This window comes from Anopheles maculipalpis, chromosome 3RL (genome assembly GCF_943734695.1).
Source record: "Anopheles maculipalpis chromosome 3RL, idAnoMacuDA_375_x, whole genome shotgun sequence".
Classification (NCBI taxonomy): Eukaryota; Metazoa; Arthropoda; class Insecta; order Diptera; family Culicidae; genus Anopheles; species Anopheles maculipalpis.
In genome coordinates this window covers 2,443,271-2,460,260 of record NC_064872.1, presented here as the reverse complement: position 1 = coordinate 2,460,260, position 16,990 = coordinate 2,443,271, and the positions used below count along the sequence as shown (strand labels likewise).

At 44.4% G+C, this 16,990-nt stretch overlaps 2 protein-coding genes across 2 annotated transcripts; one reads left to right on the top strand and one right to left on the bottom strand.

The window, feature by feature from the left end:
* Positions 1 to 652: 652 nt before the first annotated feature.
* Positions 653 to 9,258, top strand: LOC126565835 (uncharacterized protein KIAA0513). Its single transcript, XM_050223045.1, has 9 exons — positions 653 to 992; positions 7,147 to 7,267; positions 7,338 to 7,448; positions 7,508 to 7,852; positions 7,954 to 8,207; positions 8,314 to 8,503; positions 8,576 to 8,960; positions 9,027 to 9,121; positions 9,186 to 9,258. Exons 1-9 carry the CDS (start codon positions 657 to 659, stop codon positions 9,254 to 9,256), a joined length of 1,908 nt encoding a protein of 635 aa, XP_050079002.1. The 5' UTR covers positions 653 to 656; the 3' UTR covers positions 9,257 to 9,258.
* A 1,506-nt stretch (positions 9,259 to 10,764) lies between these two features.
* On the bottom strand, positions 10,765 to 16,990 carry LOC126565056 (sodium/potassium-transporting ATPase subunit beta-1-like). The gene is made up of 5 exons (XM_050222195.1): positions 16,837 to 16,990; positions 11,578 to 11,835; positions 11,330 to 11,511; positions 10,986 to 11,256; positions 10,765 to 10,899 (listed from the first exon to the last, which is right to left on the bottom strand). Exons 1-5 carry the CDS (start codon positions 16,976 to 16,978, stop codon positions 10,790 to 10,792), a joined length of 963 nt encoding a protein of 320 aa, XP_050078152.1. The 5' UTR covers positions 16,979 to 16,990; the 3' UTR covers positions 10,765 to 10,789.

Here is a 16,990-nt window from a genome sequence, read left to right as displayed (position 1 = left end):
CGGACCCACTTTAGTATGCTTGTCTACAGTAAGACGATACGTCGGCGTACGCCAGAGCGGAACAGCATGAATATCTCCAAAAGGACGACGGCGAAGCGGTTTATCCTTGGGTCATAAATTGAAAGTACCAAACCCCTTGTCGTCGTAGTCGTAGTCATCGTCGTCGATAAAGAGCAGCAAGAAAAGGCTCGCACACGCACACACTCACACGAGAAGGACATGGGTTGCGGTTGTCCTGTTGACAATAAGAGCAGGAGCGCGATAAGAATGAAGTGAAGCGCGAAAATCGAAGAATAATTGTGTTTTATAGGAAACGTGCTTTCTCACATGGCGCACGATTAATTGCCTCGTGATACGACGATCGTTGTTTATCGCCAGAAAAAAAACAGACCCCGAGCTTATGAAGAATTTAGAAATTCTAACTAATCGGATCGGAAGGAACAAAGGCAAATAATTAAAACAATTGGAAATGGAGTCGAACTACGGAGGTGGATAATTTTAATTGGAACACACGCACCAACCAACTAGTGCCGATAGCCGTGTGCAAATAGTTACACACTTTGAGCGTTTTTATCACACACGTTTGCTTGTTTGCATTGAGTACTTCTGTGCTGTGTGTGTGTGTGTGTGTGTGTGTGTGTGTGTGTGACATCAGGATGGATGGATCGGCCCTTTCTACCTTTTCGCGTGGCTCACGTTTAAGTCCGAAGCGAACCGCGAGTCAAACGATGGCCGCAACAACGCTCGCCACAACGAACGAACCCAGCAACGGTAAGCCCGACCGTACCCGCGAATCGTTGCCCAACGGTGGTGCGATGGGAGGAGAGCGACGGGAGCGAAGGGAAACGACGGTACCGAACAGTCCACGCGATTCACCGGCCGCAGCGAATCGGATCCGGACGTTTATGGGCAAAACGCCGAGCGCTATCAAGTCCAAGTTTCTGTCCGTGTTGGGCAACAGTACCGAAATCATTAACGGAATCTCCAACAAGGTAAGCTTTATTTGGATCCATTGGGAATAAGGGAATGCGAAAGGGAAGCCATGAAGTGGGCTTTTTGTTTGGTGTAATCGATGGATAAATCTTTCTCCCACTAAGGTGTCACTAATTAGCATTAGTGCATGCGTCGTCCCGCGGTTGGGATGGATGAGTTCACAAGCACGTGTCTTATTTATTTGAGTGTCTATGTTACGTTAGAGTGTCTGTTTGTTGGTTCTCATCTAGGTCCCCATATGGTGTGCTGTCGAATGGACCTTATGGGTGAATGCGCTAATTAAATCAGCTGATTGGAATTCGCTGGAGCGAGTGTTGATTAATGTAATAAGGAGACAATACGATGGAATAATTTTATTCAGTGGCATTTAATGCAATTATTAGGATTTAAATATTAATAACGACTCCAAGTAAACTGAAGATAATTAATCGGTAAAATTAACTAAATATTAAAGGCTCATGATTATAACACGAAGATTAAAAAGACAGATTAAAAAATTCGCTAGACAATGTCTCATTATAATAATCAAAAATCACTTTAGCACCAGATGATATCACAGTATCAGTTAAAGTTAAGAACATTACTGGTTAGTTTAAGTTTATTACATGCTTATACAAACTCGTTTCTTTTATAATTTGCAATGAAAAACTCTTTTCATTCGACCGACAAGCGTCACTGAACAGCAAATTTGACTATCGGCTTACTATTGCTTGCTCCAGCAGGTGTTTTGATGGTCGTCCCCTTGAGACAAAGGTCACCAGAGTGTTGTCGTTTCTGCTGCACTGCACTGCCGTGTGTGTCCTATGGGTGTTAAGCTGACGAACGACAAATACGGGTGCAAACTTGTTGTTCGCGGCTCGACCAAGGCGAGTTCAGAGCGCTTCACGGCTTATCAAACTTGCTTGCCTTCAAAACTATCGGAGAATCGGTGTGGTTGGTTAGGTGAAGTTTGTCCAACGTTTTTGTCACCCTTTCTTTGCGCTATCGTTAGCCAGTGGAGTTAGGACGAACTTTCGGTGGAGCAAAGTTCTTGTGACCTCTTTTAAAATATCACTCAGTTGAATGGAACGAGCGAGTGAAAGTGATTTCAAGGTGAACTTCAAACAGGCGCTCTTTTACCCCTGGAAGGTAGTTCTGGTACGCTGTCATTGTCGGATGAGTTTTCCATCACGACCGGGATAAATTATTTATCAACACAGAAAAAAGAACTTCCGTGGAAACCATTATTTCGATCAATTTGTTTCACATTTTTCGACAACGATTGCTCGAAAAAAATGGATTATTCTTGTAGCGTATGGAATCACAAACATCCGGCATCTTTTTCCGTTCGAATCATGTGTCTCTTCCTTTGAACTTTTGCATTCAAATCAGTTCCCAATCAAATTCATCGTAGGTGAAAATATGGAAAACCATGCGCGACCTTCTGTTTCGAAGCAAAGCACGCCTGGTACGGAGCATACGGATAATCGATCTGGTGTTCGATGTTCAAGGACCGAGAAGCACACCTTCTTACAGAGGCGCAGGCCAGCAAAGGCTTCCTCCGATAAGTAAAACGAGCAAACATCCTCGCCTTTGCCACGTTATGAAACGCAGCTTTTACGGCGCTTTTCCGCTTTCGTTTTCACGCTGCTTTCTACACGGCGATGGAACCGGTTTGGTCCTGGGATAGAGTTTAGATATGAGTTTCCAAGAATTTCCTTCACCCAATCGATCGCTTAGAGTTCGGTTTTCTTATGCTGTATCGTACCTCCGTATGTACACGAATTGGTGGGTTGTGAAATTGTTGTCTAAGGATAATTGATTGAGCGGAAGTGATGGGAAATGGCGCTTGATTGATTTATTCACGAAAAGGGTTTATTTCGATGTTTGCTACAAAGCACTGCCAAAGTGTGTCAACAAACAGTCAAGGGAAAAGGTGTTTCTACTCGTTTTTGCAAGGAAAAAGAAACGCTTCCTATTGAATAACATTCATTTAGAAGAAAAATAACGTTACCGATCCCATGAACTGATGGCAGAATGTTTAATGCACTTACATCGGATGGAATCAGTCGTAAAAATGGCTCGCGCTTTAGATGGGATTGTATTGCAAGGGATACAAGATGCGCGATGAAACCCTTACCAATGATCCTTTCGAGTGAACCTTCTTCACGAACACTTCGATTCTTTTCACCCCTAAAAAAAAGGGGTATTGAGAAGCATCAATCTACGATGTAACCCGTGCACAGTGGTCTTGATGAGGAAAATTGGACCCTAGAAAAATTCTAAATAGTGCTCATTATTCAACACTGCTTGAGAGATTAAGACATTTATAATAATAGGAAAAAGTAGAGTGTTATCTACAGAAAAATACACGAGGAAATTAAAAAGTTTTTAAATACAAATCCAACCGTAAGTTACAAAAAAACTTTTAATATAATCTTCTATAGTAATAACACTGTTAGCTCGTTTACCTGTTCTCCTGTTGGTCCTGATTTTGCATGCCTATTCAGTTGCCCCAGTACATGTTCAAGTTAACCGTGTTTTTGTTGTTAAGGACCTGGGTGTATTCCTTGACTATGGCTTCATTTTTTCACTTCATATCGACTCCATAGTCCGTAGGGCTCGGAGGACCCTTGGTGTGCTTAAGCGTGTTGCTAAGGACTTTCACGCTGCCTCTTGTCTCTAGGTACTATTTGTCTCTTTGGTCAGATCGCTGCTGGAATACTGTTCTGTGCTCTTGTCGCCCTCGGCCAAGATCCACATAGACCGCCTCGAGCGGGTATTATGATGTCAGATGTCGGATACTCGGTTTAGTTTCCCTCGAATCTCATCATGCCAATGCTCCTTTATCGCATCCCTAATGCTAGATTTTTCTATTTTTTAAGTAACTAGTCAAACAAATGAATTGAAATGAATTGAAAATAATTCTCTAACCCATATTTTAAATTTAATTGGACCATAAGCTGACGGTGCCGTCATTCTTAGTAATTAATAAAATTAAATTTTGTTGCTTATATTTGTGTGGGATCATTTATAAGCTAATATTGAAACTGCCACTGGCTGCCCATAGTGCTGACCTAGTACCCTAAATGGGTCGGCCAGAATGCATGAATTTAAATGGTTAAAAGATTCGCTGCCTCTTTACTGCTTGATTAAAGTGGATAAATTATTCAGGCGGGTCGTAGCTTAGGTTGATTTGAGGCTGTGTCGAAAAAAGAGCGCAATAAATAATGTATCAGTCAGCAGAACCGGATTAATATTTATTGCAGTAATATCCAATCGAAACGGTTTAAAAAAAGACGGTTTGCAGTCTTTTTCTCTTTTCGTGTAAATTTATTTCACAATCACCCAGATATTCGATCGTTTCCCATCACACGCATTACTCTGATTACACGCACTGTTGCGGCACTGGTAATGGTCCGTTTCCTCTTTTTATTGTGATGCAATTCCAACCCCAAGTCGCAACCCCATTATGCGACTAATTAGAAAACAAATTGCTGCTACGGATTTATCGGAAAGTGTTTCCGTCGCCTGTGGACGACGGTGTACGGTGGGGCCTCTACAAGCGTTCGCGCGCGCGCTTTATCGCTTAGCTGGTCGTTGCATAAATTATGTATTGGGTTTGTGTAGCCCTCATCCACCAAAAGTGTCCTCATCCACCATGAAAAAAAGTTAGACATAAACACACTATCGGCATTGCAGCCAGCCCGTTTCCAGTAACCAGGTGGTTGTGGATAGTGTCAAACGATTCCCCGGTGTGCAGTTCAGTGTCGCTGATTCGATGAAGTGAGCAATGTCCGTCCTTGGGAAAAAAGCCCCCTCCAACAGACGAACGTACAATACCCACAGGATGTAAAGGATGACTCACACCATTGTGGTGGTTGTGGTGGTTGTGTGTGTGTGTGGTAAAATGTGATCTTTGTCCCTCTTTTTTGGGGTTTGGAGTTTGGAGCAACCACAACCATCCGTTGCTGTGTGCGAGCGCATGTGTGTGTGTAGAGTCATTTCCACTGTTGCTCACTTACCCGTACGTCTGGGCCGTATGCGGTAGAATCTCGGAATTTATGGTGCGGAAAAGTTGTGCAAGAATGTGTACTGGCGCGACTTTTCCCGAGATATTGATCGGTGTTTATGGTGCGGTGGTGCTGCGACACAGTGTGTGTGTGTGGCCGAGCGGTGCTGCAAGATGGTAGATTGGGCAGGTCAAGCGCTCTAGGGGAATGTGGGAAGTGAAGACCAGACCAGACCGGTGTTGCGTCTTATCCAGTTTCGCTCAATTGGCTGTTTAGTCGACAACGAGCAGGAAGTTAAGGAAGAAAGAGTGGAGAATAAGGAGCGGTTGTGTCCTTGTGGCCTTTCCGGTGATCAGGTGTGAACGGTTGGTACGGCCTTGGAGAGAGATAAGGATGATCCAGTGCTGCAGGCAGGAACATTATTTACACCGGCTCGGCTTTGAAAAAGGACAGCGTGCATAGTTTAAATTTATAGGTTGAAAAGTTCTCGTAACAGCAGTAAAGTCCTGCAGTGTAGAGCATTTCAAAACAAGAAGAATTATTGGAAGAGTCTTTAGACTTAGAGGAGTGCTTCAATTTTTTGTAGGGAATTTTTGTCTGAGGTTTTGAACTATTGTGGTCAAGTTGTTCGAGGTAGAACAGCTCTAAGAAAATATCATTATAGGAACAAAATTCTCAGAATGTAGAGCAAAAATCCTTCCCCAATAAACATTATTGTAATTCCCCGGACAACACTTAGCGTCAATTAGACAGGGCTGAATAATTCAACGACAGGTAGCGTAAAAGTTGGTCAGGTAAACACAGTCAGGTTCGTGGCCATGCAAAAGACCATCATCATGTCCTGCTGGCGCATCGTGCAGGAATGCCATAGGAAACACTGTTCGTTAGTGGTCAGTGCAAGAAAGGGGAGGAAAAGTTTACCGAAAAAGCAAACAAAAAAGGATAATACACACCAACACACCACTACACAGCATTCTTCCGTTGTTCTGCTTTCCATGTATGCAAAATAGATGCAAACATCATGTCGACCGACGTGTTGGACAAATGTTTGACTGTACTGACTCTCACGGAGGCTACACGTTCCCGGGAATGTTCGTTTGACTGCTGGAAAATACCGACCGGTGGTTTGGTTTCATTTTTTCCTCCTTTACTGGGTAGCTGTTATTCAAACAACCTAACACAACGGTTCTGTGCACGAAAAATTAAAACTCTGCACACATCAAATCCAACGACGTTTTTGCTCTTTCTGTTCCAAATCGTTCCAAAATTGGGCCAAAGATGCAAACGATAAAAAACAAAAAAAAACTTCTGGAGGATTTACTGTCCTCGAATGATGACGGCTCCGATACTTCTAAGGGCAATCAACATCGACAACCGGCACGTGGCGGCCCTTTGTGGTGGTGGCAAGGACATCGAATCATCCACCATCTGATAGCTCGTTTCTCGTTTCATTCATTTCATTGATTGGTTTTCATTTGAATCCCGGTGTCCCCGGTTGAAGATGAATGGAACCCATGGAAGGTTCCCCGATCAGTTCGTTCGCTTCGAGAGCGTCCTTGACCGAACCTTGATGGTGGTGCACAAAGTGCTCACGGCTGATGATAGCGGCTAGTTACTGGCATTGCCGTTGCGAAATTGCCATTGCCTTTTGCGCTGCTCTCACGAACTCTGTGTAGCTGTGTGTGGGAGATGGTGCGAAGTGGTGTCCTGTTTTATGATTTGACGTTAATTTTAAGTGAGTGGTTCGTGAGGTTATGATTACTTCACGCGGACAATGTATCATCAACAGGAACGGTCCGTGAAAACGGGGACGGATGAGAGGATTTCACAATCAATTTGCGAACGTTTCTAGTGGGGTCTACTTCAGAAGCGGCTTTAAAGTGTAGTTTTATGAGAAAAGAGATGAATGAGATGAAGGTGTAAGGTTGAAAAATGCTGTTAGTTAGCTATTTACGGAGAATCGTTTCACTGGTCTTTGAATTTCGAAGGTTTAGACTATTGAGAATGTACGACAAAGAGTCCACAAAAGCAAAAGTTAGAAGGAGGGTTTGTCGTTCAATATCATTCACTAAAAGCCCTTACCCAAGACTCATCATAACACGAATCACAATCAGTAGTAAGGGTTTACCTCCAATCCACTTTTCTCATCACCTATTTGCAGATCGATGCCGCCCTCAGTCTCACCTCGTCCTCCGATACCGAAACTACGGCCAACCGCAACCAAATGAAGGTGGACGATATGTTGAGACGAAAGTACGAGTCGTCCAACATGAAACATCCAGGTCAGCGTCTCACCCCCCGTGTCATCTCTTTTACATAAAAATTGCTAGAATAATATCTTAATATTAACAGATGATGCCCGTGGTGAACATCAAATAGACTACGAGCTGCGTCGGGCGAAGGAGAGAAGAGCCCACGAGGAAGTCCTATCGGGACGCTATCGGAATCCTGCCTTTTCGCATTGTACGTCCACAGAAAAACTTTGGTGGAATAAACATTTTAAACGATTTTTTCATTGACAGTATTACCACCACCACCTCCACCTCCTCCACCACCTCCTGTTCCGAGCACGCCATCACAACCGGTGCCAACAGCAACGACCACGGTCAAACCGACGACCACCAGCAGCAAAGAGAGCGAGGAGCGTGTTGCGGATCGAGCACCCTCGCACAGTATCAGTGCCGACTTTAGCCACAGCAACTACAGCCAGAACTCGTATTCGCTCGATTCCAAGTCGCCACAACCGTCCGCTGGTGGTGGACCCGAAGTCGGAGAACCGGCTCTAAAGATGGCCATCAACACCGTTCCCACTCCGGATGGGTTTCCTTGGGGCAAAGACTTCCATTACGGCCGAGAGCCACGGTTAGGTAAGTGGGCCTGTACCTTTGTATGTGTGTGTGTGTAAAGGGGGAAATTTCGAAATGGAATGCAACCAACATTAAAACTCCACGTCTCGGGTCACGCTCAGGTATTCCAAGCAGTGCCTCCACCAGTGACAACGAATCGTGTGCCTTCAGTGGTACGCTTGAGTCGTCCGAGCTAAAGATGTGGATACGGTCGGAGTCGGAAAACTCGGTACCATCGTGGGCTTCGTCCATCAGCCTGGACAGTCAGTCGGAGGAAGCGGTGCTGGACTTTATGAAGCGATTCGTGCGCATTCTCTTCCACGATAGCTCTAGCATCACGCTGCAGCTAAAGTCAGACTTCGGACAGTACGCAAGGGTGAGTGTATGTTGTTTGTGTTCCCTAGCAAAGAGGAGGGAGAGGGAAAAATTCTTCTGGGGAAATATTTAACATATCTGCGAATATTTTGCAACCGTTTTCCAAGACGGAGACGGGAAGGCTATGGTTTTCACGCCTGGTGAATGCACAGCGCGCAAAAACGAAGCGTGTGGACGAGTCGACGTTCTACTCACTCATCCAATACTTTGCGATCGTCCTGTTTGAGTGTGCCGAAAGCGAGGACTACTCTCCGGCCAAAACGCTTATGAACATGTGCTTTACCTTTTACCATGATAGTAAGTAATCGTGAAGTGTCGTGTTGTTGCAGTTAAATTAATATCAATCTTTCTCTTTCTTCTTCATGACAGTCGATGTGCCGGGCTGTGATCCGTACCGGGAGTACCTGTACACTTATCTGCGCGATCAACCGATCTGGCAAACGTTGCGCTTCTGGAATGCGGCCTTCTTCGATGCATTGCAGATGGAAAGAAAGCATCGGCCGGTGCCTCCGACGGTTAAACATTCGCCGAGTGCTCCAACGGCACAGGTAAAGCATGCGGTTAAGGGCAGTACAACTCTCAACGCAGCAGACCCTTTTCTGGGGTGTACGGAAGACGGTACCACTAGTGCGACCACCCTTACTGTTCCGGAGATGGAAAGATCCTCCTCTACCAGTGCTTGTGATCGTACAGATCCAGCCGAACTGCAGGAGGACAAACATTATCATCAGAATCTTAGCTTCGGACAGTTAGGGTATGTGAAGCATATGCACGCAAAAATTCTCGAGAAATCTAACGTATAGAGATTACATTTTTGCAGGAGCTTCACGTGCAATATGCATGCATTTGGACTTTCGCGAGAGTTGTGCAATGAGTTCCTTGTGAAGCAGAGTGTAATCGCGAACCTTTCATCAGGTAAGCATCTTGTAAGCATCATAACATTTTTTTTATACTAAAGCATCGATTCTTACTTTTGTAGAGCAACAGAAACTTCTGCAAGAGAACGTCGATCGTATGTACCGCGAAACGGACCCCTGGAGAGAGAACTAAGATGAGAGCAACAGCAGCAACAATAATGATGGCGAAATAGTATTTTGTGATAACTTTTTGTGATGTCCAACAGAGGATGAGCTAAGAACGTTGCTCAGAGTGTCCAGCGGCTAGTCTAGTTCGTGTTTAAACCCAAGGATAGTTCCTCCTGAGTTCCTTCGGCAGCACGAAGCTAGCTGTGCACTCTTTCGAACTATTATTTAACAAAACTAGCAGCATGAGATGGACAGCAAGAAATGCGAAACTGTTTGGAAAGGAAGCAACATGCCTAGGTCAAGAAAGCAATACAAACAATCCGGGTGAGTGATATGCAAAAGATTTGACAATAAAGCATACTACAGATGGAAAAATGGGATGAAGGAAGAAACTGTTAGGACGGGCATGCGATAGACTAAAATTGTATATCATTCCCAATAACACAACAGTGAACCACAAGACGTGATCAGTAGATCGAGAGATCGTTAAACTAAGCGATATGTGAAGAAATGCTTTAAGTAGGGTTAATGATGTAAATGTGACGTGATGCAGCAGACGATATGCGACACCCTACACCAGTTGTTATATTGAATAAGCAATAAGGAACACACACACACAAACACTCGTACATTTAGACCTTTGAGAAGGACAGGAAGCAAGAGAGGATAAGATAATCGTGATAAAACGTTAACTAGTTCATAAAAAAATATTTCCCAAAGTATTCGCGCGATCGAGAGAATGGGGGTAAGAAGCAAGAATGACACACACGGGTTGTGTACCGAGATGTGTAATAGTAGCGCAACCGTATCTATTTCCAAAACTACATAGATTTTCTCGCCTATCACAAACTAAACCAACTAAGACAGAAATAAACCCTCAAACCAATTCCAAAACTGGGGCGAAATCGACATGTTTGAAAAACATTTTGTAGCGTACTAATGGAAGCTTTATAAATTCTATTTTGTTCAATGTAACACGATTTTTAACACTATTCTTACTAATGTTTAAAAGTACAACAACAGTTTTATAAACTAAAAACCCGGATGAATACGAACGGCGGCTACGCACGTGCTTTCCACGGGCGTTTGAATGAAACTTTTCACCGTGAAATATTTCACCTTCAAACTCAACTTGTTTTCAAACGGATGCTTCTCTTTTCTCGTGCGAACACGTGCTAACTTCGTACATACATTAATCGCTAAATAGTATGGTTTTCATACTTTACTTTCCTTTTTTATTAATTTCTCACTTGACTAAAACGTTTAAGTAAACTCTTTCATAGCACATGTGTGGCGTGGTGAAGGACGATGGTATTTCGCTGATTGTTTCTATGCTGCATTTGTGACACCCTAATGAATTTCATATCGTACATTTATCCCCGTTGTTTAAATTTGATTTACCGCTATTTACCACGACAAACGACATAACAAAAAACTAAGAAAAAAGAAAAACAACGCTTCTTCGACATTCACTGCGGGGAAGGTACGGTTGTTTCGTTTCTCAATGCTCTCCCAAATGGCTCGATGGCTGCAAGGTGGGATTCAACCGCATCGCTATCTAATCGATACGCAGCGATATCTGCACCGAACCTGCTCGGTCGCGGCTTCCTCCACGGAATATGATGTTTTTCGCCCAGGCACGGCACTCAACGCTGATGGTCGTTTTTGCTGCAATCGAGACAGAAGAAAGAAAAAAAGGCACAGGTAAGCACAGATAGTGTAATACGGCGAGATTACGTGACGGAGGTACTTACGCTTCGGTCGGGCTAGATGTACCGCCACCAGTGGGCTTAGATAGCCGTCGACGTTCATGTATGGGTAGTAATACGCTGGAAAACCTCGGCTCGGCAGATATTCGATCGGGCCGAGTTGATTGTCTTCGCTGTTAGTAAGTTCCTTACAGGAGACCCACACCTGTCGGCGTTCAGGAGCAGGAAGCGATCGGATGTGGGACACCAGATCGTCGGGCATATCGGTGGGAAGATCATCGACGTCTTCGTAGAATACGGGCTGCCAAGCATAAATCTATGAAGAGGAATAATGAATCACATTAGCAATTTATGTGTGAATGTTAAGTGATTGTCCCCTCTCGTCTTACTCTGTTAATCTTGATGAAAATGCAGGGCGCTGAACGGTTGTAACCGTATCCTTCCGATGCAGAACATGGACCAAGGTTCTTCACATCAAAGGCACACACATTGCCACTCGTTGGTGGTGTGTTGAAATCACAGATCACCTGGTTTTTGCCTCCACCGGGAAGGAGTGTATGGTCCGCGTACGCTGTAAAGACATTGCCAACCAGTTAATCAATTTTGACGCACCATTTCACCAAGCCCTTCAACTTACGTGCTAGAAAATCGTTGATCATGTTCACCCATAGCGTCACGTCCGTTTTGTTGGCCGCTACGTACTGGATGGAGTTGGCACCTTCGGCATCCTCTGGCTGGGGACGATAGCTGACACCAGGGTTCGTGCCGATACGGGACTCATCCAGCTGCCACTTGGGGTGTTGATGGTTTAGCGTGACCAAAAGTCCTTGCATACAGATGGCGAAGAGGGCAGCCAGTACGGTGTAGAAGCAGGCATAGAATAGCATCAATTGAGCTGTTGGAATGGAAGAGAAGGGAGCGACATCATTAAAGGAATCTAGATGTAGAAGATTTTTTGGAGTACTGAAGAGGCCTTCCATAATCGGCGTAACGGGAAGAAATGTTGATTTAAATGGAGCTGAACCTCACGAAGATCGCTTCCTGAAATCGAACTCATAAAACGCCCGTATCACAAGATGACGTCCTTAGAAGGACAACAATCTACACGACACGTGGATCTATCCGACATCAACGATAACTGGATCAACCGTCAACAGAAGGTATCTTAATCAAAGAGCACATAGTAACGACCCACTCCAGTACCGCCTGTTTGTAGGCAAGCAGACAACAATTAATGTGATCAACACAGTGCTCGGTCGTAGTTGCAGTTGCACTCGTTATCGGGTGGCTGTAAATTATATGCATCAACGAACGCACTCCGTTCGAGCCACCGGGCGTAATGGTGCTTTAATATCGCTCTAATTGCTGTCCATTTTGCAAATGCATCATGAGATTTAAATGGTGGAAGGTGCTATAAACATCATCGGAAGTGACAATCTATTTATCGTGTGTGACCAAGAGGCTATCCTATCTTATCATGGAGCTAAGAGAGGCTTACATTGCAAACCGGTTTAAAGTGGGAATTGGTGTTGTTTTAATTTCTTACGCTACCACAACACGAGCTTCTAGTTTCAACCCAAACATTTTGGTAAACAGAGAGCAAACCCTAAACCTTCAACCCAGCTAGCTATCGAAAAAAACAACCACAACATTAGTCCGCCACATCGACGTACCATCGACGGTTTAATCGCGGAGGAGACTTAAACGGTTTTCTGTATATTTAGAAACCAAAAACCACCCGTATCCGGTTCGATGCAATCGCAATATGCCTCACGGTCTCTCTCGCTCTCTCTCTTGCTCGTGCAGCTGATCGTCTGTCCCACCGAATGCACTCCTTCCGTGTTTGCGGGCACCACCACCTTAGGGTTAGGCGAGGTTACACGACACGAAAAAGTATTACACTGATACCTATCATGAGGCGTAGCAATCAAACAAGCAAACTGGCGAGCAAGCGGACGAAACGCGACACACAAACACCGGTTGAAATTGGATGATTAAATTTAGCTCTCATGGATGGATGGTTGTAGTTGTTGGGTGCATGCTATGGGTGGACACAGGCGAAGAAGCCGAAGCAGGAGAGTGGGTGAAAGTGTTCTGTTTTGTATTGTTTTGAAGCTGCTCTTTTTGCACACCAGACAACCGAGCCTTACAAACCACAGTAAAAGCGTTTGAATTTCCTGAACGAAACAAAACGGTTAATGTCGGTGAAATTTAAGCAGAGATGCTCATTTGCACGTGTGAGTTATTTTGCTGACCTAAATGAAGCTTTATCTGTTTGCTGAAACATTGTGTCTGGCAGAGTCTCTTCTATCTTTTGGTGATGGCGTACGTTCCTAGAATACTAGCCGAACGGAATTCTGCTACAATTTCCCAACATTTTCACTTCATCGTAACATTCTACCCACGCCAACGTACTTGCATTCCAAGGCACGGTTAAATGCGAGGGAGTGCGCGATACACACTAGTGGTGGACATGAACGATTGACACCCTCACCTGCCCACCGTCCACCCACCACGACATCGAGATGCAGTTTTGACGTGTATGGACGTAATGGAAAACAAAAATGGCATTGATTTGTATGCAGATGAAGCTGCACCGGCAGGGCAAAGCAAATTGAGCTTGAGTGCAAACGCATATTGATCGTTATTATAGCACCTCGATTGAGCTGTTCATGGAGAATTATGGGAGAGGAAACTCGTTATTTGTGTTATTATTTCCATGTTATTATAACGATACACCTTCGATTCGATCAATAATGTATGGCCCTACGATCAATTTTAGCACGTATTAGCGTTGGCGATCAAGGGCGGTCTGATAGCCGGGGGCGATAGTCGGGGACTCTACAGCACTCCAGGTAGAGGAGTTCAAATGTTGGTCGGATCATGCTATTCAAACACACACATACAGAACTCAGTCCTTTTTTCGTGTCACTGTCGATAAATAAGACGACTTAGTTGACAATTCTTGAGAGGAATTAGTAGTAACTCAAAACACTAGGTGAAGGTCGTCCTCATCTAAGCCACACAGTTTGATGCTCTGTGTTTTGTTTATCTTAACACTCAAACTCAAAAAGGCTTCCCCAAAAGTAAATACACATTAAAATGCTATTTACACCATCTCGCGATATAAGCTGCTCCAGCTATCCTTGCTAAAGTCTTCTTCTTTGTTGTGTGCTTTATACACACACAAAACGCCTTCGATAATCAAAAATACTGCGCACCACTGCGAATCTATCATTCGACCACTAATTTGTTCATCATATAGACACGGATCGAATTTACTTTGCGTCTCTTCCAGCCCGTTCGACCCGTCCGAGAGTCGTCCCCTGAACCGCGCTATGTAAACAAACCGATCTGCAAAATAGAGATGGAAAACTATACCCCCTTCCCATTGTTTGTGCTGAGTCCATCTACCACGGATCGATCATTCGAGATGTGGTGCATTTCCTCTTCCTCTTGCTAATTTAACACTCGATGAGAGCCAAACAACGGAACCAACAACGCACCATTTGTCGATTTTAATCTCATCCGATGCACTCGTGCTCGTGGGAAGGTGGTCCGGAGACGCCGGATCCGAGTTCTTCCGTTTCAGGTTCCAGTCGGTGCGTGTGCACGTGTGTGTGTGTGTGTTTTTGTTCACACTTTTACCACTTCGCAAACAGTCGGGGCCAGCAGCCGAAACTGGCGTATCCGCTAATTAAATGGCAAGCGAGCGGTGAGACAAACACACAGGGACCGACCGAATTAAGTGCCATCAAGATAACGCCAGATATCTTGCCGGCATGGGACAGCATGGCTTCGTGTGAAATGAAGCTGCAAGGAGGGAAAAGAAAGGGCGGATGGAGAAGGTGTCTTCAATTGTGGAATCCCATATCTTGCCATGCCGTACAAGTTTCGTTTTTTATTGCTCCTTTTGCAGACACTAAGAAGACTTGGTAAAATAAAAGCATAATCGTTTCCCGGATTCACTTCTCAATGAATGAATCATCCGTGCTAGGACTGGGGGCATGATAACACTATCATTCCATGCCGATGTTGCTATGGAGCGACATTAGAGTTACAGACACCGGAGACATAATTCTGGGACAAATAATGGTAAATAGAAAAGTAATTCAACAAAGTTGCTTCAAGAATTCCATCCCGGCTTCCATCGCGTTAAACAAACATTTGCAACTGCAACCGTGCCAGGCCCTCTATTTGACAAAGTTCGGCTCCATTACAGCGGCCAAACGTACAACGACCCATTTACACTGTTTGTTGACCTTGGTCGTCCATGTGTTGCCACTAGGTTGCTCTAGGTTCGATTCTGGCCACGCTACCAAGCCAGATCTTCGCGCGAACACCACGGGGCGTACTGAAGACACCTGTTGGGCGTGCTAAATTATAGTTGTGCCTCACCGGGCGACGAAATGGAGCGATAAGTAACGAAACCGCATGGATTTTTGGCGCGTCGTTTATTTTTAGACCTCTAAAAAACCGCTAAAACATTGCCCCCTTTTTAGACAGCCAGATGGGATGCTGCTAAGCGATATTCGTGATGATCCACTTCAAAAAATGATTCAAATTTTTCTGCTAAAGTCTGCTAACCTCCAAAAATGCTACCAGACAGTTTGCTGGTGCAATTGAGATATCCGTAGGAAGTGGATCGGTACACATTGGCTACTTGGCACGCACGGATCGTCCAGAGAGATTAGAGATCTCAGCGTACTGATATAGAAGTCCAAGAATGAGGAAAAGATAATTAGAAGAAAGTGGTATATCTTGGCAAAAAACTCCTCATCCATGATTAGTGAGATAAATCCAGATCGTATGGAATCTAGTTCGATCCAGTTAAGATAAGTTAAAAACAAAATGTGTTAATTAGACGATATATTATCGATATAGAATGGAGGTACGCGAAATGAATGATATGGAGATATACGTTTGTAGTGTTAACAGCATATCGTCTCATGGACCAATTCCTAGCTATAGACAAAGTGATAATCAATACGCAAGGATGATGATTAGCATTAACATCCTAACGAAAGACGTTACGTCAACTTCGAATGGAATGGCGAAATTACTGTCCTAGATGATGGGAAAGCCAAATCTGATAGATTAAATTGTTTTGCAACTGCAAAAATTTCCTTAATTTGTTTATGGGATTCTACAGGCAGTTATTGTTATTGTGTTTGTTGAAAGACCATTTTAGACATCAAACAGCGGAGCTCAAAGGCTTCGGGGATAAATCCCTTGGGTTTCTAATAATAAGCGAACAAATGCTTGATTAGAACTGCGAGTTGAGCTTCAAAGCGCACATCAGTTGTAACATACCGATGAGTCCGATTTTGCTATTGCAGTTACCAATTACGACACGTGCCTGAAGTACTTGCTTCAAGTTTAAACCGTAAAGTCGTCCCTCGAATGCAACATAGCCATAGCCCTTGAGCACTTGAGTGCCAAGATGCCAGGAACCATGTGACCGTGGTGTTGCAATTTCTGCGACCTGGTACAATCCGCCAAACACCCGTACGCTTAACCCCACCACCAGTCCAGCTGGAATCCACACTCTCGGGGGGAGTAGTGGTGAGAGCTGAGGTGAGGCATAATTCTTTCCCTCTGGTGGTGGGCCCTTATCATGGGCACTACGGACATCACGAGCGCGCGTGTATGCATCCGCAACCAAGCAAACGGTCCTAAAACCATTTCATCGCAACCCTAGTTTAATGATAACGTTATCAGTCACGGGACGAGCTAAGCAGGCTGTGTGGAAGTGTGTTCAAATACTTCCAAGGCCTTTGTCGCTGATGTGCGGATTGAAGAGGACTATATTGAGAAGGATCATCACAATATACCGAAGGCGACTGGTGTAACGATGAAGCTGAAATTCAACTAGTCACTAGCACACCCTACTTACCCCAGTTTTTCGCCGTTCGGCCAAGAATTTTGCCATCCTGCGTGTTGTAGAGATACTGGCCAAGTGTTTGCTTCTCCGGCTTTGTAGGAAACTCGTACGTTCGCACGATCCTTGGTTGACTAACGCGCTTTTCTGCAGGCATTCTTACGGCGTA

Bases quoted from the DNA above. Each gene is read 5' to 3' on its own strand.
- LOC126565056 (XM_050222195.1), bottom strand. From the start codon at position 16,978: ATGCCTGCAGAAAAGCGCGTTAGTCAACCAAGGATCGTGCGAACGTAC. The intron at 11,836-16,836 runs GTAAGTAGGGTG...CCATTCCAACAG, and splicing joins CCGAACGGCGAAAAACTGGG to CTCAATTGATGCTATTCTAT. The intron at 10,900-10,985 runs GTAAGTACCTCC...TCTCGATTGCAG, and splicing joins ACATCTAGCCCGACCGAAGC to CAAAAACGACCATCAGCGTT.
- LOC126565835 (XM_050223045.1), top strand. From the start codon at position 657: ATGGATGGATCGGCCCTTTCTACCTTTTCGCGTGGCTCACGTTTAAGT. The intron at 993-7,146 runs GTAAGCTTTATT...ACCTATTTGCAG, and splicing joins TTAACGGAATCTCCAACAAG to ATCGATGCCGCCCTCAGTCT. The intron at 8,208-8,313 runs GTGAGTGTATGT...CCGTTTTCCAAG, and splicing joins ACTTCGGACAGTACGCAAGG to ACGGAGACGGGAAGGCTATG.